At 55.3% G+C, this 24,766-nt stretch overlaps 1 protein-coding gene across 3 annotated transcripts in view; it reads right to left on the bottom strand.

The window, feature by feature from the left end:
- The window catches only part of TRAPPC12 (trafficking protein particle complex subunit 12), a 79,434-nt gene that overhangs the window by 20,809 nt on the left and 33,859 nt on the right, over positions 1 to 24,766 (bottom strand). For all 3 annotated transcript variants that reach the window (XM_059405085.1, XM_059405086.1, XM_059405087.1), the window contains exons 6-8: positions 14,905 to 15,017; positions 5,047 to 5,119; positions 2,733 to 2,806 (exon numbers count right to left, since the gene is read on the bottom strand). In XM_059405085.1, coding sequence (XP_059261068.1) covers positions 2,733 to 2,806; positions 5,047 to 5,119; positions 14,905 to 15,017 — 260 coding nt within the window. The remainder of the gene's footprint in view (positions 1 to 2,732; positions 2,807 to 5,046; positions 5,120 to 14,904; positions 15,018 to 24,766) is intronic.

Here is a 24,766-nt window from a genome sequence, read left to right as displayed (position 1 = left end):
TCAGGAGACGACTGGTCCGAGAGGACGGTTAGTGAACCAGGCGCCGATCTCTGATGGGGTTGTTGTGCTGCGGACCTGTGAAAACACCACCCTAGGTGCACAGACATGAGACGCGCGTGGGAAGGCTGGGGAGGCTGGCCCGTCAGACCCCAGGTGGCGGCGGCGGCGCTAAGGGTGCCAGCAGCCCATGGGGGACACGGGCTAGGAGTGGCTGTGGCCTCCGGATGGGCTTGGCCATGTTTTACGGAGCCCATTACCAAATAAAGCCCAGCGGGAGCTGGTCACGGAGCTTCCCTAAGGGATTATCATTGCCTGAGACGGTTTATTTATTGGAAGAGGAGGGAACACAGCCTCTTAAATGGAAAATGGCTCAAGTGAGCTCTTCCGGGAGCGTCCAGCCTGTGGCGGACGGCGCACCCAGGCTGGAAAGGCCACAAGGGACCTGCTGACAGGACGGGCCTGCTTCATCAGCTCAGCACTCAGCCTCTTGCTTCGGCAGCTGCTGCTTTGGAGGCCCGAGAGGGTTTGCGTGGACATCCGAAGGGGGCTGAAGCCAGCTGACGTGGCCGCGTGGCCCCTTGGCTGGAGCCTACGTGGGGCCAGTAGGGGGTCTCGGCGGCCCCCCGAGGCAGCAGGCGCTCTGCCCGTGTGCTTGGCCAGTGTGGCTCCTGCCGCGTGGCACCCAAGGCCCACCACGGGTCCAAGGAGAGGGAGTGTGATTTATAGCGTGGGACTGGGCCAGTCTCCCTGGCCACGGCAGTCCGGTCCCAGAGCCCGACGGCACGTCCCACGGGTATTCGGGGCTGTAATGTACGAGCTGATTTCCCATCATCAAATAGCATTTGTTTCGCTGTAAAGAAACGTTACTGACCATAATTGGGTGGCTGATGACATAACATGCTGTCGGCCAAGCATGAGCCACATGAGTCGCCCTGAGCCGCACACGTGCTCCCCACGTGGCCAGAGAAGGGGCACGCGTGCTGGCTCAGGCCTCCACGGCATGGAGTTCCCTCTTTTTAACTCATCAGATGTGTGGGAAATTCCAATTCAATGGCATTCCTCATGAAGTATTTCTGAAACCAGAGCAGGCTGTCTCGGGTCCCGGCAAAGCAGGCAGCAAAGTCACATGGGGCCCGCTCGCGTCTCACCGTCGCTGGGCGGGTGGCACAGGCACTTTATCCCGTCATCGTCTACTACTGTGTCTTCGCGATGCGAATACAAGTCTGCCGGTGGAACACCTAGCGTCCCTCCTGGGCAGTGTCAGCCCCCGACGAAGGAAACGTCAGCCCCGTGACTGTGCGGGCGGCTCTTCCTCTGCCCAAGCTGCTAGGGCTCCCGTGCGGCTGCTGCGGCCCCAAGGAGGGAGGCTGGGGCATGGGGTTCCAGAGCCGGGGAGAATGGCCCGTGTGCCGGGGCAGAGGGGACAGGGCCAGGCTCTAGGGAGGGACCTGCTCATTGCCAAGGCTGCAGGTGGGAGAGAAGATGCTCCCTCCTGCCCACACACACGTCTGGGGCAAGACCATGACGGATGTCACCACAAGGGCCGCCACCTTGTCCGAACCCCCCCCCCCCCCCAACCCGGGGGGGGGCCCCCCGCCCCCCCCCCGCGGGGGGGGGGGCCCCGGGGGGGGCCCCCGCCCCGGGGCCCCCCCCCGGCCCCCCCCCCCCCCCCCCCCCACAAGCAGGGAGGAGGCTCTGCACTCCTGCACTGAGGGGCGTGGCGTCAAGGTCAGAGCCAGGGCCCAGGGCTCCTGGACACGAAGGGCATGGCAGAGTCGCTGTGTGCCCTTGTGTCCCACCCCTACAGGGCCACCTGGATGGGAGTCCCGACCTGCCCAGTGCAGGCTGCTCGGGGGCGTGCCCAGACCACCCGTCCTCTCCCTGACCGAGCAGGCGCAGGGCTGTGCTGGGAACGCACGCCCGCAGCCAAGCCCTCCACGCCGCACCCAGGGCACGACCTCACACACAGGGCCGTGAGGGACAGATGTGTAACGCGGCTGTCAGAGCAGGGCCAACCATGGGACTCCCCCGCGAGGAGCCGCCTGCTCTGCTTTGCTGAAAATCAAGCTCAGGAATGACCTTGGGCTGACCTGTGGGGGACTCAGGCTCTCGGTCTCATAATAGCTCATAAGGGGTCTGGGACTCAGCGACTCCCGCGGCAGCCTTCCCTGTCCCCCTACGTGGGGCCCCAGCTGAGCCAGGTCCCAAGAGGAGGAAGGAGCTGAGGACACCGCTCTCAGCTGCCAGGGGCCCACCGGAGACCAGGCTGGAGGAAACAAAGGAGCAGCTCCTGACGTCAGCCTCCTGGACGTGTGGGCTGCCTCCTTGGGGTGGGGGGGGGGGGACGTCCCTGAGACACAGGGGTCGTGGGCAAGCCCGGCTCCAGAGGCCATGGGCGTCCACAGGCCCGCCTGGTCAGGAAAAGGGAAATCACCGCTCTTCCCCGGGACCTTTCTGGGATGGAATCCAGAGAAAACCACAGAGGCCGGGGGGTGGCGGGAGGATGAATGATGATTTTCATTAAATCATCGAGACCCACGTTTGAACAATCCGACTTGACACTGTCAACTCAGCGTCCGCTGAGATCTCCTTCACTGTGAGCCAATGTCAGAGTCAGAGTGCCACTGAGCGCTCTGCTCCGGCAGCGCCTCCCGCTCCCCGCGGGGCCCTTCCTCACAGGGTCCCGGCGCCCCGCACAGCTTCTGAGACACCCTCTCCCAGACCCGACGCACCTTCATCAGCAGCAAGCAGTTGGCCATGGAGCACATCACCCGGCCCAGGCGGGACCCCCACAGCTGGATGGAGGCTGCAAGAGAGGCGAGGGGTGAGCGCGCACAGGTTGGAGGCACGTCCCCTGCTGAGCCCGGGGCGTCGGGCCAGTGCCCTTGGCTCAGGAAGGAGAACAGGTGCAGAAATGCCACAGCAAGGAGAACGGGAGGGGAGTGGGTCAGCCGCAGGGCAGAGGAGACCACGCAGCCCAACCCAAGCCATGCTCACGGACAGTGAACACACATGGGCCTGCCGGCGGCTGCAGTCACTGCCCAGACGCTGGACACCTCTCCGGGTGACCTCCAGGGGGCGCCGCCTGGCGGCAAGAGCCCGGGCTGTGGGGCTGGCAGAGGACGGCCCACCAGCATCTGCACCCCGAGCTCTGCCTTCTCCAGGCCCCACTGCAGAACCTTTCCGAGGAAAACTCTACTCTCGTCCGGCCGTCAGACTCTGAGCATCGGTGTGGGAAGGGCACAGACGTACCGCTTAAAGGTCAGGAGCACTCTCGCAGGGGAGGGAGGAGGGCGGCGGGCGGGGAGGATGCAGAACCGAAGCCGGCTCCTCACGGGTGTCTGCCCAGTGGTGGCCTGTGGTCACACACAGGGCCCAGGAGGAAGGTGGGAGGGAACAGGAGGGCACAGCCGGCTCAAGAGGAGGGGGATGGGGGGACACGGGAAGCATGGTGGGAGCGGGCTGGGCAGCACTGGGAGCAGGGAGGGGGTGGGGAGGCAGGGGGCGGGGGCACACTGGCCGGCCGGTTCAGCCGAGGGCGGGGGGCATACTTGCACGACTCTACTTTGGCCTGCCTTACTCTGAATCTGATCGTCCCGCTGCTGCCGGGACCGGTGGCCCACTGCGGGGTGACAACCTTCTAGAAGTTATGCTTCCTCTTGGACTGCTTAAGAACACATAAAGCTAAGTGCCAGAATTACGCACTTAACTCCCTTCATTCTGAACAGTATCTTTTGTTAATGAACACAAAACACGGCTGTCTCAGTGCACCGTGGCTTATCTCCAGGCTTCTTTCAAGCGCCAATTCTCCCCTATTCACCCTGCAGTCTGCTTAGGATGACCCTTTGTTACCCTGGAAGTGCTTTCTGGGATCTAGCACCTCCCGGCTGACCCCTGCAACAGGCCCTCCGCGGGGAGAAGTGGCCACGTGCAGACATGCCCGAGAGCGGGCCGTCGGAGGGTAGCGACCGCCCTCCTCGCTCACTCACCTGCAGCTACCCTGCTGGGAAGGGCGTGTACGTGCATCGTGTACGTGCACCGTGTACGTGCACCGTGTACGTGCACACACGCGCCGCCCTACGCGCCTGGCCGCCTGCGATCTCTCAGAGGACGCTGTGTTTAAAGCCGAAATGTAGCCCGGGGCGGCCGGGCTCGAAGGCAAACACAGGCCCACGCTGTTCCTCCTCCTCCCGTGCTCCCGGGCACAGCTAGGGTCAGCACAGCCCCGGGGGCACCAGCTCGGCCCTCCACCCCGACCGATCCCCTCCCCGGGCCATCTCGCCTGCTCCTGGCCCCCCGGTCCTCCCGGAGCTGCTTCCGAGGAAGCCCACGGCATGCCGGAATAAGGCACGCCGGCCAGCGGTCAGCACAGCCCGCTCCAAGTTGGGCCCCCGGAGGTGCGACAGAGTGGCACCGATGCTGGGGGGGGGACAGGGAGGACGGGCCCTGAGGAAGGAGGGGTAGGGGAAGGGCTTCGTGGGAGGCACCATTTGAGTTGGGTTTTGAAGCACAATTAGTTCATCCTTACTGTTCTCAAGACATGGCAGGATCTCAACATGCAGCTGGCTCCCAGCAGGGCAGTGCTCAGTGACAAGACTGAGTTTGTCTGCCTGGCCTCGGCTGTGTGCAAATCTCCTCCTCTCCTCGGCAGGCCCAAAGGGCCTCACACTCCCCCTGCCAAGGCTGTGGCTCTGGCAGGCAGACCCTCCCAGGAGCACCCCTTCCAGGAAGGCCTGAGCTCCCCTCCTTCCCAGCACTTACCCAGCATGGAAGCCACACTGGTTTCTGGATTACTGGGTATAGGCGGGTCTTCTGTACTCAATGAGGCTGCCTGTGGGCAGCCCTCACGCCTGTGTCTGCTCTTCATGTACCAACAGTGCCAGGCCCGGTGCCTGGCTTCCCAACTCGGGAACACGCAGTGAACTCATGCAGGGACCAGGGCATTACTGAGTAATGCATGGAAAAGGACGAGACACAAGAAAACCTTCGGGGCTGAATCTTCTGACAACTCTCGATAATGATTTAATGAGAAGTCTGGCTACTGACCTTGTCTGTTCTCCGGTGTGATGCTGCTCATGGTCCCGTCTTCAGCTAAGCCTTGCTCCAAATTTGTAAGGATCTGCAGTAATTCCAAGTAAGAACAACAAAATCATAAAAAATGAATTTGCTTCTAGACTTTGTCATAATATATTCTAGGAGGAGCAGACTTCCCTGTATGAAAACCAATTTGTCAAGGGCTGTTTCACACAGACACATTTTAAATACCTCCATTCGCCCCCCAGGGAGGCCTAGCGGAGGGGAAGCCTCTCTGGCGGGTGCTGGAGACTGGGTTTATGGCGCTCATAAAGCTCTCGGAGACATCAGACACCGGGCAGATGTTTTCTCTTTGTAAGAAAGGCGTCAAGCGTGTTACACATGAGGATGATTATTAACTTCTGTGAAAATACCCGGCTTGTTCCTCCAGGGACCCGCGGCGGGTGTGGCCTTTTTAAACGTATCAAATACTCTCAGAGCAACTGTCACTTTCCACGGTGTCCATGGTTTGGGTCCTAACTTTGGGTTTCTTCTTTTGTGTTTAGGCCTTTCTTGGAAAGAAAAAATGGCTGTTGCCCCTGGAATCTGGGTAGAGAACGTGTTTTTGAGCGCAGGACGAGGGAAACAGAGCATGGAGAGCGAAGGCTTCTCGGGGGAGAGGAAGAAAGTGCCGACTGAAGAGACGCTGGGTCAGAGCGGTCCTTCCTGCCTCAGGGCACGGGCTTTCGGGAAAAATCCTTTCGTGCATGGGATCCCTTGCCAGTTAACGTCTCCCTCAGTGAGCCACAGGCTCTGGGCGTTCTCACGCCCGGGCCCCGTGGACACGGCAGGGAGGGTGAGCAGGGCCTGTCGGCACCTGCAGGAGCCCCTCGCTCACTCTGGACACGCTGGGCTCAAAGCTGGAACCACAGAGGGTAGCTAGTAGGGTCTAAACAGGGCGAGATGACATATTTCAGCCAATCTGACCAGGAAAGGAAGTCCTTGCGTCTCGGCTGGAACGGAGGCCGGACCGGACGAAGGCGCAGAACGGCTGAAGAAACAGGCGGCGCAGCATCCTCCGGTCACGGGGTGGGGCGCGGGGGAGGAGCGGCTGTCTACCCAGAGGCACGCCGCAGACACCGTGACAGCAAGGTCACGGGGTGGCCTCGCGCCATGGCCTCTCCGCAGGTGGCCGAGGACCCACCCCCAGGACTACCGTATCTGCAGCCTGAGCTGAGTCACAGGGCACCAGGAGTCCGGGGGCTGGAGCAGTGACTGCGGAGGGAGGTGTGGGCAGAGCTGGCAGGCGAAGGGTGGGCAGCTGCAGGGCAGCAACAGAAATGTCCCAGGGAAGGAAGCGGGAGCCCCGCCCCCTGATGCCAACATGCAGACTTCACACAGGCCTCACGTGCTCACCTCCAGAACGTCAGTCCTGCGAAGAGGAGGGACACAAACACCGCCAGCCCAAAGCCCCAGCTGTCTAGTCTACAGCCATGGTAAGGTCCCACTTCCTGTCCTTGACGAAATGATGGAGGCCCATGGCCAGGTGAGACACTGACAAGTACTCCTGGGTCTCTCCCCACAGCGAGCAAGGCAGGATGCACCCGCCCGGTCCACAGCAGCACGCCATTCACACTCCTCCAGAAATCCTCTAAGTTCACGGACCCTGGAGCACACATGTGACCTTGGCATCTGGTATTCTAAACTTCAGGTTCTGATTTGTATGCCTTTGGTATGACCCCAAACCCTGGACTTTTAATGAGCTTCGGATAACATTCTGGGGACCGATGGTCTGGGGGCCAGTTTGAGGGAAAGCTCTGGGGAAGGAGCCTCGTACCTCTCCCTTTGGTGGACTGTCACGGGCTGCAGGGGACAGTGGGGAGTTTTGGGTAACAGGTTTCATGCACGAAGCATCCAGTGTACAGACAGCTGGTGGCTGGTCCTAATTCAAGGACTCAAAGATTAACAACCTACTTGAGTCAAGACCAAAATGAGAGCAAGTCTTCCGTACAGGGGCTTGGATTTCTCTAGAAAGTCTCGAAACCTACCTATCCTCACCACAGTCTCCTAGGGGAACTTCTGGAAGAGGCTTTCCAAAGTGAAAAGAGGTTTCCTGGAGCTGCTTCAAGCCACTCAAGAAATATTAAACACTTCATGGACCAGGCACCACGCCAAGTCGCTGGTCTACACCCCGATCTAAACTGCACACAGCCCTGAGGCAGCTGGTGACCCCCCGACCCCCCACATCTACAGATGAGGAGCTCGGGGCTCTCACGCATCAACTCCGCCAGGAAAGCTTCCCCGCCTGCCTGACTCTAGCCCCTCCCAACCACTGCTGTGGACAGACACTGTCCTCCGGGAGTTCACACCCTGAAAGAACGTTCTCTGCTTTCCATGCAGGTCACAGAAGGAGAGACTACACAACGCCAAGATACCCAAGTGTGGAACGCAGAATTCCAGACCTCCTCATTCCACCGAGGCCCGCTCCCTGCTGGGCTAGCCGCCCCAGTCGGGCTGTACCGGTCCCTAACTTCCGTGCCTCCTGGTTCACTTCTGGGGCATCAGATTTCATGCTAGGTCGCAGCTGCCGAGGGCGCGGCCCACATTCCCAAGCCCACATCCTAAGACTTGCAAGGATGCAACCTGACGCGTCTGAGGGTGTAAATTTCCACCACGAGTTAAGACAAATCTTGCAAAACCCCAATGACAGGGACACCTGGGGGCTCCCGTGAGCTACACTCTGAACATGCACGGGGCCAGGAGCCTGAGCTTCTCCCAGCCTGATCCCCAACGAGGACGCTCCTGTCACCTCCTGCGAGTGCTCTCCGGGGACGCACAGTGGGAGCCTGCGGATCTACGGCAAAGGGCAGAGACGCGCCTCGAGCCAGGAAGCAGGAGCGGTCTCCAATCTCTCACGCAGGAGCGGTCTCCAATCTCTCAAATACGTCTCCCCACCCGCCCATCACTCCCACCTTATCTGATTGAGCCGCAATCAATTTGCTCTCTGCTGGAGCAGCAGCAAAGGGGGCCGCGGAACCGTCCGGGTCAGGTGAGGCCTGGCAGTGGCCAGACGTCGCTGGCATGCTGATGGCCAGCCTCCTCGAGCGCTCCCGAGAAGCTGGCCAGTGGGGCTGACAATGGCCGTTCTCGGGTCCACTCTTAGAAGATATTAACCCTTCCCAGAAACAGCTCTCTTCTCTGCCTTACTAGCACCCATCAGTAGAGATAACCCGCATCGACACTGCCGAGTGCATTTTTTCTAGAGTTTTCCAGAGCACGCAGACACCTGTCTCCCCCACCAACTCCTTCCGCTGGGGGCTCTCTAAACCAGCACTTCTCTGACACAGTGCCCGCTGCCAGGCTCACCTGGGGTGTGGGAGGGACAAAGCTGAGCTCAAAATCACAGCCTTGGGTCTGTATCAGCGACAGCCCACACCTCAAGCTACTCTGGCATCATTATTTACGGGCTGGATCTACTCAGGCCAGCAGGGCCAGACACGTGTTCTTCTGGCTGTTTCCCAACCGGCCTGGGAAGGTGTCTTGGGGCTGACGGCAGAGTAGCCTGCAGGGCAGCCAGAGGCCGGCCCGCAGGAAGGAGGCACCGGCTGCTCCGACCGCAGTCCCCACTTTTCACGCCCTGGGAGCACGGCAGACTCGTTTAAATCGAGTCTGCTGCGGTCACTGGTGTAGTCACACTTAGCCAAACACTTCCGACCTCACGGCAGAGGCGAGGGGCGCGCTGCTGAAGCCGGGCTGCGGCAGGACCCACGCCACGACCTAACCTTGGGCTCCCCAGTAGGATATGTGGAACCTAGGACCAGCCTCGGGGGAGTCTTCCACGTTGGGGAAAGCCTGGCCTCCTCTGTCCCACGGCGGGTCGCCACAGAGAGCCACACGCTGCCCTGCTTACTGGGAGCCAGACCCACCCCTGGGCCGCCTCCTGCCACCGGCCGCACCACCGGCCTGCCTTCGCCTCCGGTTGCCCCGCAGGCCCGTGTAGCTTTTGGCAACAAAGAACAACTAACTGTAAAACGAATACATGCTAACACAACGTGTGACTGGGAAAAGAAAACAAAACGGCCCGTGTTCCTGGTACCCGCACAGCTAACAAGCAGCTGCGCTTCCCTGCAGTGGTTGGGACTCAGGTCCGAGACCGGCCCACCGCCCTGCGGCTGGCTTCCACAGCTAGTCTTGGGTCACGAATCATTTCCCACGTCACAGCTGTAATGGCCGAGATAACCTGGAAACCACATCAAGCCTTGATACCCCAGGCCTGGCCGGTCCTGGGACACCCCACGTCCGCTGTCTCCGGGACGCCCCAGGTCCCATGTCTCTGGGACACCCCATGTCCGGTGCCCTCCTTCTGTGGTAAAGGTGGCACAGAGTGGAATCAAGGGGAGACCCCCAACTGGGCTGTCTCCCAAGGTGGGTGATGGAGCCCCGACCTGCACAGAGAACGCCGGCCCCCTGGGCTGCAGCCACGGGTGGTGGCGGTTCCTCATCCGCCCCAGCTGCTCCCTGCGGCTGCTGCAGAAGGAGGCGGTCTCTTCCCGTTTGGGACTCCACGAAGGGGCCTGCGCTCCGGGCAACGACCGGACGGCACGGCTCAGAGCGACTGCCGGCACAGACAGCAGCGTGCTCCAGCAGCCTGAGGTGCCCCAGCTGCCTCCTTCCCGAGGGGTGGCAGCCCTGCACCACCTGGGTGTCCACGTTCACCCTGCCCCAAGCATCTCACGTGAGAGCCCCGGCCCGCAACAACGACCCTGAAGACCAGCAACAGACACCACTCGAACACCAGAAACACAAGACAGAGAGCTCTTCAGGGGATGTGAACCGAGTGACTCCGCTTTCTGCGCAGAAACGAGGACTCGGGTTCGCAGACCGTCCTTGAGGAAAGCACCTCAGACCAGCGTCAAGGCTCCTGATCGGTCCGAGGCTGCCACACGCAGTCCCGGCACTGACCTCCCGCCTGTCCCCATCTGTGCTGAAGACCCGAGCGGGTGGCCCGGCTCCACGCCCACCGCCGGACACTGCCGGGCCAAGCCGAGTGCGCCAGGGCTGTGCTGAGCCCGTGCCCCAGACCTCAGCGCCGCCGGCCCGGGGCAGGCAGGAGGCTGGGACAGGGCTGCAGGCGGGGGAAGGAAAACCGAGGGAGGGGCCGGTGGAGACTGTCACCCGAGGAGACGCTACGTCGTGGTTTGGTCTCCTCCCCGGCGAAGAGCGAACAGCCCTCCGTTCCCTAGACCCACGGGGACCAACCTCTGGCAGAGCGCGGGCAGCGGGAGTGGCCCCACCCCAAGGCGGCAGGAACACGGCACACGTGCGGGGAGCAGGCGGCTGCAGTTTGACTCCACGGACGAGCAGGGACCCGGTTTCTGGAACCAGGCGACCTGTTTCAGCCCAGGCTCCTCTGCCAGTTCACCTTCCCAGCCTGGTGACTCAGTCCGTGAGGCTCCGTCTCCACAGCTGCACAACGGGGACGCCATGACCTCAAGAGCCACTGGGAGCAGTAATGGAGGTGACGAGGGTGTGACACAAGGCACAGCAGCTGTTCCGGTGTGACCGCAGCTCGCCTGTTGATGGCGACCCCATGACCAGCGTGGTCACCACGGGTGTTTGACCTCTGGCACAGCCGGGGGCAGGGGGAGGCTGAGAGACCCAGGAAGGAGCACAGAGCATGCCGGGAACCGTGCTGGCCAACAGCCTCTGGTTTAAATCTTTCCTTGGGTTTCCCACTGGCTGTGATGGACTCAGAAAACCAGCCTGCTAGTGTTGGATGGGACCTCCGAGTCCGGGGGCCTGATCTCTAACCTCTCGTCTGCGAGGGGAAGGCCAAGGACCACGGGCCGCGCCAAGAGCAGACCTGTGCACAAGTGATCCAGCCACAGAACTAACCTGAACCCACCAAGGCCACGCTGTCCCAAGAGTGCTGTGCTGGCTTCTCCTATTTTCAGATTTTGTCCGTCTTGAGTAAATGAACTCTGGCTTGAACACAGACCTCCTGCCAGGTAATTCTGCATGACCAGGATGTACTGACGAGAGGCCTGAACAGAACACGGTGGGGTAAGACAAGCACTTGCCCAGGACGCTTGCAGAGGACACAGGTGTACGGTCTCCACCCCGCTCCCCCTGCCATGCACAGCAGGTGCCCAGACAGACCTGCCAGGTGAACGAGCCCAGTCAGAAACATCCTGACGCACAGCTGGGTCAGACACAAACCTCTCTTAAACCCCACGTGTGAGTGACATCATACGTCACACACGCAACAGTGTTGTATGCGGCTGATGAATCACGGAACTCTCCTACCTCTCTGCAAATGGTAATACAATACACGTTACATAAACAAACTTAAAAAAAAAAGTATAGTCTTCCAAAAAAAGAGAAAGGGAAAAGACAAACCTCTTCGGGCTCCAGAGTGCCTGGGGGGCATATCCAGTCGGAACCAGCCTCCCTGTGTATGGGGCCAGCGGGCGAAGGGAAGGGGCACCTGTAGGGGAGCCACGGGGCCGCCCAGCAGGAGAGGAAGCTCACCCAGGGGGATTATCTGGCGATGGAGAGACTCAAAATCCGGCATCTCCTCCTAATCACACTAGAGGGAATGATCTGATCTTCTGTTGATGTCGCTTGGTGCTTTCTACATAATTGTTACTTCCCAACCAAGAACAATTCAGAAAGCACTTCTGAATCTCATCAGCCTTTGGAGCCAGTATTATGAATGACAACTGTCGTTATACAATATAATTTGCTTTGATTCCGGAACGTTTTAAACCATTATCTTGTTAAAGACTGTGCCAGTGTCCCTGTGAGGCACAAGGCAGGGGCCCGCAGCATCTGCAGGACTCGTGGATGGTCCGCCACACTCAAGGGCACGTGATGCTTACACAGGAGAGTACATCCCAGCTTCTGATCGACCGGTAACACTAAAGAAGAATCACATGCCAGCAGACTGGACAAGCTAGGTGAAATGGATAAATTCCTAGAAACATACACTCCTCCAAGACTGCATTGGCAAGAAACAGCAGATCCGAACAGACCAATTACCAGTAATGAAACTGAATCGGTAATCAAGCAACTCCCAACACACGCAAGTCTAGGATCAGACGGCTTCACAGGTGCATCCCACCAAACGTTTTAAAAAGAGCACATATCTTTCTCCAACGATTCCATAAAACTGAAGAGGAAGGAACACTTCTAAGCTCATTCTACGAGGCCAGAATTACCCTGATACCCAAATCAGACAAAGACACCACGGAAGGAGAAAAACAAAAAAGAAAGTCTCAGGCCAACATCTCTGATGAACACAGATACCAAAGTCCCCAACAAAGTACGAGCAAACGGAATTCAACTATACAGTGAGAGGGTCACACGCTGTGAGCAAGTGGGACGCAGTCCGGGGGTGCAATACCCCGAGTCCGTCAACGCGACAGGCCACGCGCACGAAGGAGGACCCGCGATGTCCCCACAGATGCAGAAGCAGCATGTGACACAACGTCCGTTTACGATAAAGACTCTCAACGAAGTGGGTACAGAAGGAGTGACCTCAACAGGAGGACGGCCACGTGCGACAAGTCCAGAGCTAACATGCTCGGTGGTCACGTACTGAGAGCGTTCCCTCTGAGACGAGGAGAAAGCCAAGGCTGCCCGCTCTAGCCATTTTCACTCAACCTATTATTGGAAGTCCCTGCTGCAGCAATCAGACAAGAAATGACAGGCCTCCAAATCGGAAAGAACTAAAGCTGCCACTATTCACAGATGACACGATCCCGCACACAGGAAACCCTAAAGCATCACCTGGAAACTATTAGACCCAATAAATGAAGTCATTAAACTTACAGGATACAAAATCAGTATGTGGAAATGTGCTGCATTTGTATGCAAGAATAACAAATTATCAGAAAGAGAAATTAAAAAAATAACCCCATTCACAACTACATAAAAGAGAATAAAATACCCACGAATAATTTTAGCTGCGAAGGTGAAAGCCCTGCACTCAGGGAGCTGGGAGACAGCGACGAAAGGAACCGGCGATGGTGCGAGAATCGGAGAGACTCTATGCTGAGGCCCAGAAGAGTCCTGTCGAAATCCCCAACGGATCGACGCAATTCCCACCGAAACACCGATGGCACTTCTCACAGAGCTAGAATAAGCGACTTATAATTCATACGGAAACAGAGAAGACCCCCAGCCAAAGCAGTCTTGAGAAAGAGAACAAAGCTGGAGGAATCACAGTCCCTGGTTTCTTACACGAGAAGCTTAATAGCCCCAACGGTCTGGTCCCGGCACAAGAAGAGACACACAGAGCAATGCGGTCGGACAGAGCTGAGGACGCAAGCCGTCCTTCTACGGTTACTTTATCTGCGACAAAGGCCACAAGCATACGCAACGGGGAAGAGACAGTCTTTCCGATCACGGTCAGGAAAACCGGACAGCCACATGTGGAAGAATGAAACCAGACTACCTTCTTAGACCAGACAGAGAAATGAATTCAAAATGGATAGAGACTTCCATGTAAAAACTGAAACCATAAAACTTCTAGAATAAAACATAGGCAGGAAGCTAGTACTAGTGATATTTTTGGGGATCTGTCTCCTTAGGCAAGAACAAAAAAAAAAACCCCAAAATAAACAAATGGGACTATATCAAACTAAAATGCTTTTGCAAAGCGAAGGAAATCAGCAAAACCTGAATAGGTAACCTACTGAACAGGAGAAGGTATTTGCAAATGATGCCTCTGATATCCAAAATATATAAAGAGCTCAGAAAAGTCAATGTAAAAAAAACTCAACCAGGTAGAGGGCCCGAACAGACCAGTTTTCTAAAGAAGGGGACGGCCAACGGGCACATGGAAAGAGGCGCCGCGTCCCTCACCGTCGTGGAAATGCACGCCAACACCACAACGCGGTGTTACCTCACACCTCTCAGAACGGCCGGTATCAAAGGCGAGAAAAAACAAGGGTCGGGAGGGCGTGAAGAAAGCGGCACCGTGTGCGTCGCCGGAGGAGCGCAAGCGGGTGCAGCCGCTCTGGAAAACAACATGGAGGTTCTTCAAAAAATTAAAAACAGAGTTAGTGTACGATCCAGCAAGCTTGCTTTTGGGCACTTATCTGAGGAAAATGAAACCGTGAATTCAAAAAGACGTGTGCCCCTCTGTGTTCACTACAAGACCGTGTATGCTAACAGTCCACGCGTGGCAGCCACCTGCATGTCGGTCGGCGGACGAGCAGGTAAAAACGGTGCGGCGCGGACACACGATAGAGTACTACTCAGCCGTCGGGGAGTGAAAGCTTGCCGTCTGCGGCATGGGTGGCTCTACGGACGGGCATCCGAGTGAAAGAAGTCAAAGAAACACTATGCCGTCACCCACATGTGAAATCTAAAAAACAAAACGAACAAAACAGAAGCAGACTCAGACGCAGAGAACAAACTGACAGTTGCCAGAGGGAGGGGAAGACCAGAACAGGTGACGCGGACCAAGAGGGGTAAACCCTCAGGTGGACAGTAACTAAGACACAGGCAGCTAACGGACAGCACAGACAACAGCCAGCGTCACCGTCACAGCGTTCCACGGCGAGGATTCCCTAATGTCCACAGCCGCTGAGTCCCTGCGTGGTACCCCCGAGACAGACGCAATACTGTGTGGCCATCGTCCCTCCACAACAGCAACAACTAAGGAACAAGGATCTCGGGCCCCAAGTGTTGCCAAAAAACACTCACTGTCCCCTAAAGCGATTTCAGCGAGAACAAAGCGTACGGGTCAGGGTGCACTGGGGCCCCCTTTCTGGGGCAGCGGCGACGGCAGTCGTCGGGAGGGGCTGAGCAGGAAGGGATGCGGTGCGCACTCTCCGTCGGGGGGGAGGGGGACAAAGCAGCCGGCCACGGAGCCATCGCTACCTTGCTGCAGACGGCCTTCACTCTGTGGAGCCTGTCCAGGGTCTCCTGCGGATTCCCCAGGTACTGCTGAAGCTCCGCGTGCAGGATCCGCATGGAGAAGGGGACCATGGAGCCTGGAATCAGAATCAGAGTTGAGTCAGTCCGCGGTCCTTCTGCACGCTTCCATACCTCACACACTTCAAGGAGGGAACAGCCAATGTCCCCGCAGACGGGCCGACACAATCCCTGCATTTCTTGGTAAAATATCTAACGATGCCAGTGATAAAATACCTGCCGGTTTTCTCAGTAAAGCCGTGTAGACGTACGTTCTAGACAACGGCCAGAGGAGAAAGGCGGAGGTCCCTACTGTTGCCGAAGCTGTGCTTTAACTAGGGGCTGCCTCCTCCTCCAGTAAAAGAAGCCGCAAAACACTCAAGGATTTCTGAAATGCGTTTTTGGTATGACAAGCTCAAGCGGGAGGCTGCTGACTTAGGCTGGCGTCCCTAGAAGGAGACCCCGAAAGGATGCTCTGCGAGCACGTGAGGATGAGGCAAGGAATGCGAGTGAAGGGGAGTCTCGGGCCCAGGTCGAGGCTGGAGCTTAGCCTGACTCGGTGACGTGTGAGTGCGTGTACACGTGTGTGCGTGCCCGCGTGTGTGTGTGGCTCTGGGCAAAGGCTCTGTCACAGGTGCCCGACAGCAGGCAAGGGAGCTGCACATGAAAACTCCGCCCCCAGGCCCGGCCCCCGGGGACCGTCGGCGAGCGAGCTGCGGGGGGACAGGGCAGCTCTCCGAAGAAGGGCTGCCCCCGAAGTGACCTGAGATGGTGTCTGGTTGTGGCTACGTCTCCCAGGATGAGGGGATGTCTTTATTGATGCCATATCTCTTCTCCCAGGACTGGAATCTGACATACGGTCTGTACACGAAGTACATAAAACCATTAAATAACCAACAGCCTGCGCTGCTCACACAGGAGATAATGGACGTGCAGGGGGCAACACGGGGCGACCCTGCAGAGTCAGAGGAGGCTCTTCCAGCAGACTAGAGGGAAATGTCTGCGTGCGAAGTACAGTCTGGAGACGGTCAGCAAACAAGCTACAGGACACCTGCCGGCGACTCAGCCTCGCCGTCCTCTGCACGCCCGCCGGACCGCTAATCGCCAGGGCGAGTGCACCGCGAGCCACACCACGAGCTGCCCCTTCCTGGACATGCCGGGACACTCGGTAGCGTTTAACGAAGACGGAAGGAAGACCTACAGGGAAGTCAGAAACAAGGAACTCCGCAAACTGCAGCTTCTGCGGCGATTGTAAGTCCAGACAAAAGAAAGATGACAGTTACTGAATTTAAAAAAAAATTTTTTTAAAACACTAGAGCACTACATAATTCCTATGTCTGAAGAGGATGAATGACTGAATTTCCATTCTGAAATGAGCTGTCTCCGGTTCCTGGGAAGAAGCATCTTGACCGTGAGCATCACTCACTACAGGACTGCGCTACCCTGGGGGGCCACGCATTCATGGCGTCATTTCCAACCCTTCGTATGAAGTCAAGAGCAGGTGATAATCATTCCCGCGTGGGTCAGAATTCACCTGCAGACAGAGAATACCTCTAGAACTCTGTAAGTTCTGTAGGATAAGCACAGACACAACCTTCGACTGCACGTTCCCAAACCGGTTTGTAAATGAGCTGAATACAAGACGAGGCGGCAGAAGCACGAGCTGTGCCCACCACGAGTGCCCTCGCACCCGAGGACGTGTCTGCGGTTAAAAGGACATGCAAAGTCATTTGGAGCTAAATGAGAGTTAAAGTACAACTTATCAAAATTTGTGAGATGCTGCAAAAGCAGTGCTAGGAGGGCATTTTACAGCATTAAATGAAAGAAAATCTCAAAATCCGCATGTTCCACCTTAGAATACTAGAGAGAGGCATGCAATATAGAAGAAAAAGAAAATAAAAATTAGAGCACATTTCAATGGCACTGAAAACACGAAATCAACAGAGAAAATCAATAAAACTCAAAGTTGTTTTTTTGATAAAATTACTAAAACTGATAAGCCTCTAGCCAGGCTAACAAAGAAATGAAAGAGAGGACATGAATTACTAATATCAGAAATATAAGAGAGGTCATCACTACTGATTACATGGACATTAAAAAGATAATAAAGGAATACCATGAGGAACTCCATGACCACAAATTTTGTAACCTAGATAAAACGGACTAATTCCCTCAAAGATACAATTTAATAATAATCACACAAAAAGGAAGAGATAATCTGAATAGGCCAATTATCTACTTAAAAATTAAACCAAGAAATAATAACCTTTCAAAACAGAAAGCACCAGGCCCAGATGGTTTCACTGGTGAACTTCACCAACCATTTAGGGAAGAAATGATACCAATTCTCTCCACTCTGTTCCAGGAAATAGATGCAGAGGGGACACTGCCTCATCTATTCTATGAGGCTAGCAGAACGTTAATACCCAAACTAGACAATGACATCACAGGAAAAGAAAACTACAGACCAGTACGGCTCAGGAATGCAGATACAGATATCATCAACAATCAGCAGATCAAATCCAATTAAACAGAATCCAACAAAAAATTAGCAAATTAAACCCAAAGGTGCATAAAAAGAATTATATACCATGACCAAGTGGGATTTATTCCAGCTACGAAAGCCTGGTCCAACACTCAAAAATCATTGTACCCCACCACATCAAAGAGGCTAAACAAGAAAAGGCCCATGGTGTACCAACAGATGCGAAAACCACATCTGACCAAATGCGTCGTGATAAAAACTCTCAGCAAAGGAACGGAGAACTTCCTCCACTTGATAAGGGACATCTACAGAAACCTATAGCTAACAACAGCCTTAGCGATGAGAAACTAAATGTTTTCCCCCTAAGATCCTGAACACGGAAAGGATGTCCTCTTTTTACCACTCCTACTGCACATGATACTAGAAGTCCCAATTAATACAATAAGACCAAAAAAAAAAAAAAAAAAAAAAAAAAGGGAAAAAGGTGTATAGGTTAGAAAGAAGAAATAAAACTGTTTTTGCAGATTGTAACATCATCTACAGGGAAAATCCCAAAGAACTGATAAAAAACAAAAACGAAAACAAAAACAACCTTCCTCAAGAAATAAGCAAGTAAAGGAACAGATACAAGGTTAATCTGTAAGTCAACTGGTCTGACTTACACCAGCAATGAATAACTGAAATTTGAAATAAAAAGCACAAGAGCATTGGGGTGCCTGGGTGGCTCAGCCACTGAAGGTCATGGTCTCGGGGTCCTGGGATCCAGCCACGCGTCAGGCTCCCTCCCCAGCGGGGAGCCTGCTTTTCCCTCTTCCTCTGCTTCTCCTCCCCGCTGGCGCACTCTCTCTCAAATAAATAAATAAAATCTTAAAAAAAAAAAAAGAGAAAGAAATACTTCAAAACAAAAACAAAACAAAACAAAACAAAATCCCCAAACAGTACTATTTATGTTAACCCCAACATAAATAAAATAGGAAGATATAAATCTGGCAATACATGCACAAAGTGTTTATGAGGCAAATCAGAAGGCTCTGGCGAGAGAAGGCCGAGAAGAAGTGAATGACGGGAAAGTGCTCCCGGAACAGACAGGAAGACTCCGCAGTGCCGAGGTGTCCATCTCACAGCTTCATCTGCAGAACCAAAGCAATCACAGCCAAAGCCCCCTGCCTACTTGTGACCTCTCTCTATCAAATACAAAAATAAATAAAATCTTAAAAAAAAAAAGAAATACTAAATATGGTAGCCAGTTATAATTGAAGGAGTGATATTAGTTCTCTATTCAAGATACATTTAATGGTTAAAGAGACCTTTGTGAGCTGACCTAAGTGCCTAACTAGGTATAGATTGAATTTTACGGAAAATACTTTCTAAGTACTGGCTACTTTGTACATGAACTTGTGGAGTGCCACTGGTGAAGCAAGCAGTCTGCTCATAGTTAAACCAAAGAAAAGTGGTCTGCAGTTTGATGAATGTTATAAAAATGTTTTTGTATAAAAAAATTTTCTTTATGGTATATGAGAAGCTGCAAAGTTCACGGCTTCAAATGAAATATTTACTTTTAGCTGAAGGAGACGAAAAGTAAATTAAAATTAAAGATACGCAGGCAGGTAGAGGAAGATATCAACAGATTTCGGAAAGCAATCAGACACCCGAGGGAACTCAAAGCTAAGGGAACCCCTATGGAATATGGGGAAATGCACGGAACCCCACTTCTCAGCATGGTCCTTCCCCCAACTGCTGACTGGGGCTCTGTGGGGACCTACCTTGTGAGACCCTGTCTCTGCCTAGGCTCCGGGGGCCCTGAGCGCGCAGGAACACTGAAAAAGCCCTGCTCCAACCCACGACCTCCCTGACGTGAGTTTAAAGCGTCCCAGCCCCAGGGCCACCCAGCTGCCATCTGCACCTGCCTGGACGTGCCTGCACACGCCCAGCCCCGACTGGCCGTCAGCATCACAATATCCATCACACACCGCATGGTGCAAGTCTCCCTCCTTAGCTACATGATGTTTCCCCGCTATTGGCTGCTCTTTCTAGGACAAATACAAGGTGTTCAGAGGTGGACCGGGGCGAGGAGATGGGAGAGTGCAGAACCGTGAGTGCATGTGAGCCCTGCTGGGCACGTCCGCGCGGTGGCCCCTGTGCGCAGAGCCGGCCCGGGGAAGAGGCGACCCACACTCCTGCCCCCGATGTAGGGTTTCTCGGCTCCCTTCGGTCCTGCATCTGCACAGCAGCTCTCACAGCGGCTTTCTCGTGGCGGGGGGGTAAGACAGAATTCACCCACGTCTTCCTTGAATGTGGGGACACACATAAAATCACAAAACTAATACTAGTGAAGCAAAAATTCTTTTATGTTAAGAAAAAACACAGCATGTTATTTTAGAACTACTAACACGTGCTCCCTTGCCCTGATGTAACAGTGAGAGGGAACAACTCGGCGGAGTCCCGGATCCCCTGCCGCCATGAGGCCTCTGTCCCCCGCTTCTCCCGTGCAGACAGGATGTGCCTGGGGTTCTGGGGCAGAGAGGGCACTGCTGTCCACTCGGGCTGGCAGTACTGCGCCCTCTGGGCGCGGCCTGCGGACCTCTCTGTCCCTGCTCGTGTGCACCTGCCAGTCCTGTGCCCCTCGCAGCATGGGCACCACACTGTCGGCAGAGAGCCTCGGGCGGGGTGGCCGCAGGTCGCACTCAACGTGGCTCCCGGTGACACGAATCTGGGTGTTTGGACTTTTAAGGAAAAGCACATCAAAGCACCTTTACCTGGTTGCCTTAGTCCGGCCAGACCCCACCTCCGGTGTCTGACGCTGGGACTCCGTGAAACCCTCAAGGCTGAGGGGTGCTGAGTGCTGAAATGTGCACGCTTTTCCCACGAGCCCGAGGCCTCTCTCCTGCAGGGACAGCGTGCCTTGAAATACAGGGCTAGTCAGTATCTATGAGGACAAATCATTCCCAGTGGATCTGTTTTTCTAGAAGATTCCCAAGTATAGTCACGCCCTAACTCCAGGCTGCTGGAAGCATTCTCATTAATCATTTAGGAAACATTAAATGAAAATACTCCTATCAAATTCATTTCCGAGGGTCCTTTGCCATGCAGCGAGCCCACACTGCGAAGCACAGAGGCAGAGAGGACTCAGAAATGAAGCAGGCCTCATGCTGGGCAGAGAACAGACTCAGACAAGTGGAGACACTTAGCTTCTCTGTGCAGGGGGTGCCCCTTCCTTCAGTAGCACAACTCTGCCGTGTGCTGGGCAGATGGGCGTCCTCGGGACAGGGCAGGGCTTCTGGGACGGGGCCACCCTGCCGTGAGGCCCAGCTGTGCAGACGCCCAGCAGAGCACCTACAGGGGACGCACGGGCCCTCTGGCCTGCACTAACAGCACACAATCGGAGGACTCTGCCCGGGCATTACGGCACTGCACGCGTTTCCCCGGACATCTCCCTTGGCTCTGCTGGTCTTGCCTTGTTCTCGATTCTCCGACAGCCTGAGGAGGAGCCGCACCGCTGGCGTCTCTTCTTTCACTGCCCAGTTATTGGGACACGGGGCGCTGGATGGCTCTGGCTGACAAAGAACGTGGTGTCCCCGCCTTCACTGTAAGAACAGTCCTCAACAAAACTGCCCGCACCTTCAATGCTGCATTGTGTTAAAAGATTATTTATTTACTTGAAAGAGAGCCAGCTCAGAGGCACATCAGCAGGGGGAGGGGCATAAGGAGACGCACCCCCCTCACCGAGCAGGGACCCTGACAGGGGACTTGATCTCAGGACCTTGAGATCATGACCCAAGCCGAAGGCAGACGCTTCACTGACTGAGCTACTCAGGTGCCCCTGGCTCTGCATTTTAAATTACAAAGTCCCACAAGCAAACGGAGCATCTCCTGAAGTTTCCCGGTGATTTATTAGGTAAACGGGAAATCCAGGGCCGTTCTGGTGCACAAGCCACCGACATGCCGCCTCCACGGGAGTCTGGGAGGGCTGTGTGTGACCCGGTCTGTCACTGCAGCCGTTCTTGAGTGAGACAGGCTCAGGGGTGATCTTTTTTTTAAACAATCTTTTTTAAAAATTTTATTTATTTATTTGACAGACAGAGATCACAAGTAGGCAGAGATGCAGGCAGAGAGAGAGGGAAAGCAGGCTCCCCGCTGAGCAGAGAGCCCAATGTGGGGCTCGATCCCAGGACCCTGAGATCATGACCTGAGCTGAAAGCAGAAGCTCTACCCACTGAGCCACCCAGGTGCCCCGGGTCAGGGGTGTTCTAATGATAGCAATGGAACCCCAAATGGAACACTTCCATGTCTATAAGGATTTCTTCTAGGAAAAGACTGGAAATGCCAAAGTTTATTAAAATGAAGAGCCTGTGAAAAGAAGTAAAATTAATAACCAGCTTGCTCAGAGTGAGGAAAATAGGCATCGAATGATAAATGCCCAAGAGCTCTGGCAAAAACTGGAAATGTGACCTGAGCAAAAGAGGTGAACTCCAAGAGGTGAACTAATTTTGTCACAGAAAACAAAACGAGACGTTTGAAGCACGCTGAGCAATCAGTTCTGAGCCATCACGTATGGTGACGCGCTGGAGAAGAGCTTTCAGATGTGGACTGGGAACCAGAAATGTGAACCACGTGACTCCGGAGAGAAGCAGAGGACGAGAGACCAGTGACGATCCACCTTCACTTCCGGAGGAGGGCGGAGGTGAGGAAGGGTAAGAGGGCAGCGCCCAAGTCAAGTGTCTGTCTCAGCAGTTTCGGTCTGACTTGGCACCTGTCAGGACTCAGTCCCGAAATACGATTTCATAGGACACCATCGTACGCAGCTCTAAGAATTCCCACTCAGCACACAGACCTAGACTCTGTATGAGAGGAGCTGCTGTGTTTATTTATTTTAAAGATGTTATTTACTTATTTGACAGACAGAGATCACAAGCAGGCAGAGAGGCAGGCAGGCAGGGGTGGGGGAAGCAGGCTCCCGGCTGAGCAGAGAGCCCGATGCGGGGCTGGATCCCAGGACCCTGGGATCATGACCCAAGTGAAGGCAGAGGCTTTAACCCACTGAGCCACCCAGACACCCTGCCTCTGCATTTCTTAAGCACCACACTAAGCAGCATCAAAATACACTTTATTTCCCACCTTTGGCTTCAAAGTTTTCTTCCAGACGCAGAGAAAGTTGAGTGAACTCTTTAATGTCGAGAAGCACTTTGAAAACCCAAAGCGCCGTGTAAGCTTTGCCCGCCCACTTTCATCACGGCTCTTTCTTTTGAACAAGAGAGAGAATTCCACACAGCGGATTAAAAAGGTGGTGCTGGGACGCTGGGCAATTTCACTGTCCGACAAGTCGCGGATCTAAACGATGGAGACCCCACCCGCGTCGGGGATGCACACTTCAGTGTTTGTGCAGATGCACACACAACACGAGTGATACACAGCACGAGCCCCAACGTAACCATCAACAGCTGTCAACCACGTGCTGACCCTGGTTCATCCACTGTCACAGACACGCCACACCAGAACAAGACGTTAGTGAAGAGACACAATGAATGATCTCGTTGCGTCATCCGTAGGTACAACCCCCGCCTACAAGTCTCATGAAGACAAGCCCTTCAGAGGGCAGAGCAGTGTGCTCCAGGATTAACAATTACAGACTGAATATGATTTAATTAAAAGCAAATTAAAGAGAGAAGGTGATTACAAGCATACAAAGAACGACTCTCCAAAGGGAAACCGTGTGCAGGGTCTGGACAGGTGTGCTAAACCCTATCACTCCCAGTCATTCCTCAGTGGTCAACATTAAAGACAAAAAACAAAAACATTCTTAATCTTGGCAAGAGGCTGGGGCCCACAACCCCCTTGCCATTTCCTCTTGCGACCCCTGCCGCAAAAGATGGGGTGGCAGTGGGCTTCCAGAGGAGGCTGACTGCTCCCGGCGTGTGGAGGGAGTCGTGGGGCGGCTGTCTACGGGGTCAAGGAGGCCGGACCCATGTGGGAATGCTCACGAAGCCGAATGCGCACCCCGTCTGTTCCCATTACAGAAAGCTGAGGCGGCAGGGAGCCGGGGGTCAGGGAACGTTCGGGGAACACGCGAGGAACGGTCTGTGACAGCGCCTGACACACAGCCCGGGGAGCTCTGCGTCGCCTCGGCCCTCCGAGGCTCCGGGCCCTGGGCGCGTGAGCTGCTACACACTCTCTCTTCCACTAACCCGCCTCGTAAAGCTACTTCCACGTCCCCAGGATGGTCACAGCAACCATGCACAGGGGCTCAGAGAGGAGAATGTTCCAGAAAGCTGTGTGGAGGGCGCTTCGCCTGTTCCAGCCTGCCTGGTCCGGTTCCCCACTACTTCGGACACAGCAGCACGTGGAAGCAAGGTGAGGACACTCCGAAACGTGACAGGCTGCGGACGTTTGTACATCGAAATTACAGTATCTTCTAGCGCTGGAAACAGTACTCCCGGAGCAGGAGAGGATGTTCGCAAGAGTCACAAAAGGCAAAAGATTAAATACTCGCAATATGTGAGGAACTGCGACAGGCCGGCAGCAGAAGACAACCGACGGGAACACAGACCCGCCCTGGGAGTGAGCCCTGCAGAGGAAGCCCCAGCGGCCGCTTCCGCGTACAAAAGGCATTTCACGCAGGAGCATGACGCTGAAGAGTGAGGTCAGACCTTCAGAGCCACCAGACGGAAGCCTGGCCAGTAATGACGGATTCACAGGTGCGGGAACAAGACCTCTTAAGGCTGTGGCGTTGGGAGTGTGAATCACCACAGCTGCTTCGGAAAGCAATCTGGCTACTTCTCGTAACACTGAAAATACAGGGCGCTTGGGGGGCCCAGGCGGTTAAGCGGCTGCCTCCGGCTCAGGTCATGGCCCCGGGGTCCTGGGATCGAGCCCCACGTCGGGCTCCCTGCTCGGCGGAGAGCCTGCTTCCCCCTGTCCTCCTGCCACGCGCCTATTTGTGCGCACGCTCTAAGCAATAAATGAAATCTTAAAAAAAAATTTGAAAATACAAACGCCATGCAGCCAGGTAGTGGCACTTTTAACGTGTGCCTTAGAGACGCGCAAGAATGTGTGCACAGGGATGCGACCAAGGACAGTTGTTCAGGACTGTCACGCATGTCACTCCCGGAAGTGGAACCTCCGACGAGTCCCTCTGTAGGATGTGGACGGAAGCGGACAACGTTCTGTGGGAGAATGCAAGCGAAGAAAGGTGTGCGTGCCGTGTGCGCTTACAACGTCTCCAGACACGTTCACGCGTCTGTGTGCACACGTGTGCGTGCCGTGTGCGCTTACAACGTCTCCAGACACGTTCACGCGTCTGTGTGCACACGTGTGCGTGCCGTGTGCGCTTACAACGTCTCCAGACAC

The sequence above is a fragment of the Mustela nigripes genome, chromosome 7, assembly GCF_022355385.1.
Source record: "Mustela nigripes isolate SB6536 chromosome 7, MUSNIG.SB6536, whole genome shotgun sequence".
Classification (NCBI taxonomy): domain Eukaryota; kingdom Metazoa; phylum Chordata; class Mammalia; order Carnivora; family Mustelidae; genus Mustela; species Mustela nigripes.
The sequence above is the reverse complement of the archived record's forward strand: the minus strand, read 5'-3'. Positions and strand labels throughout refer to the sequence as shown.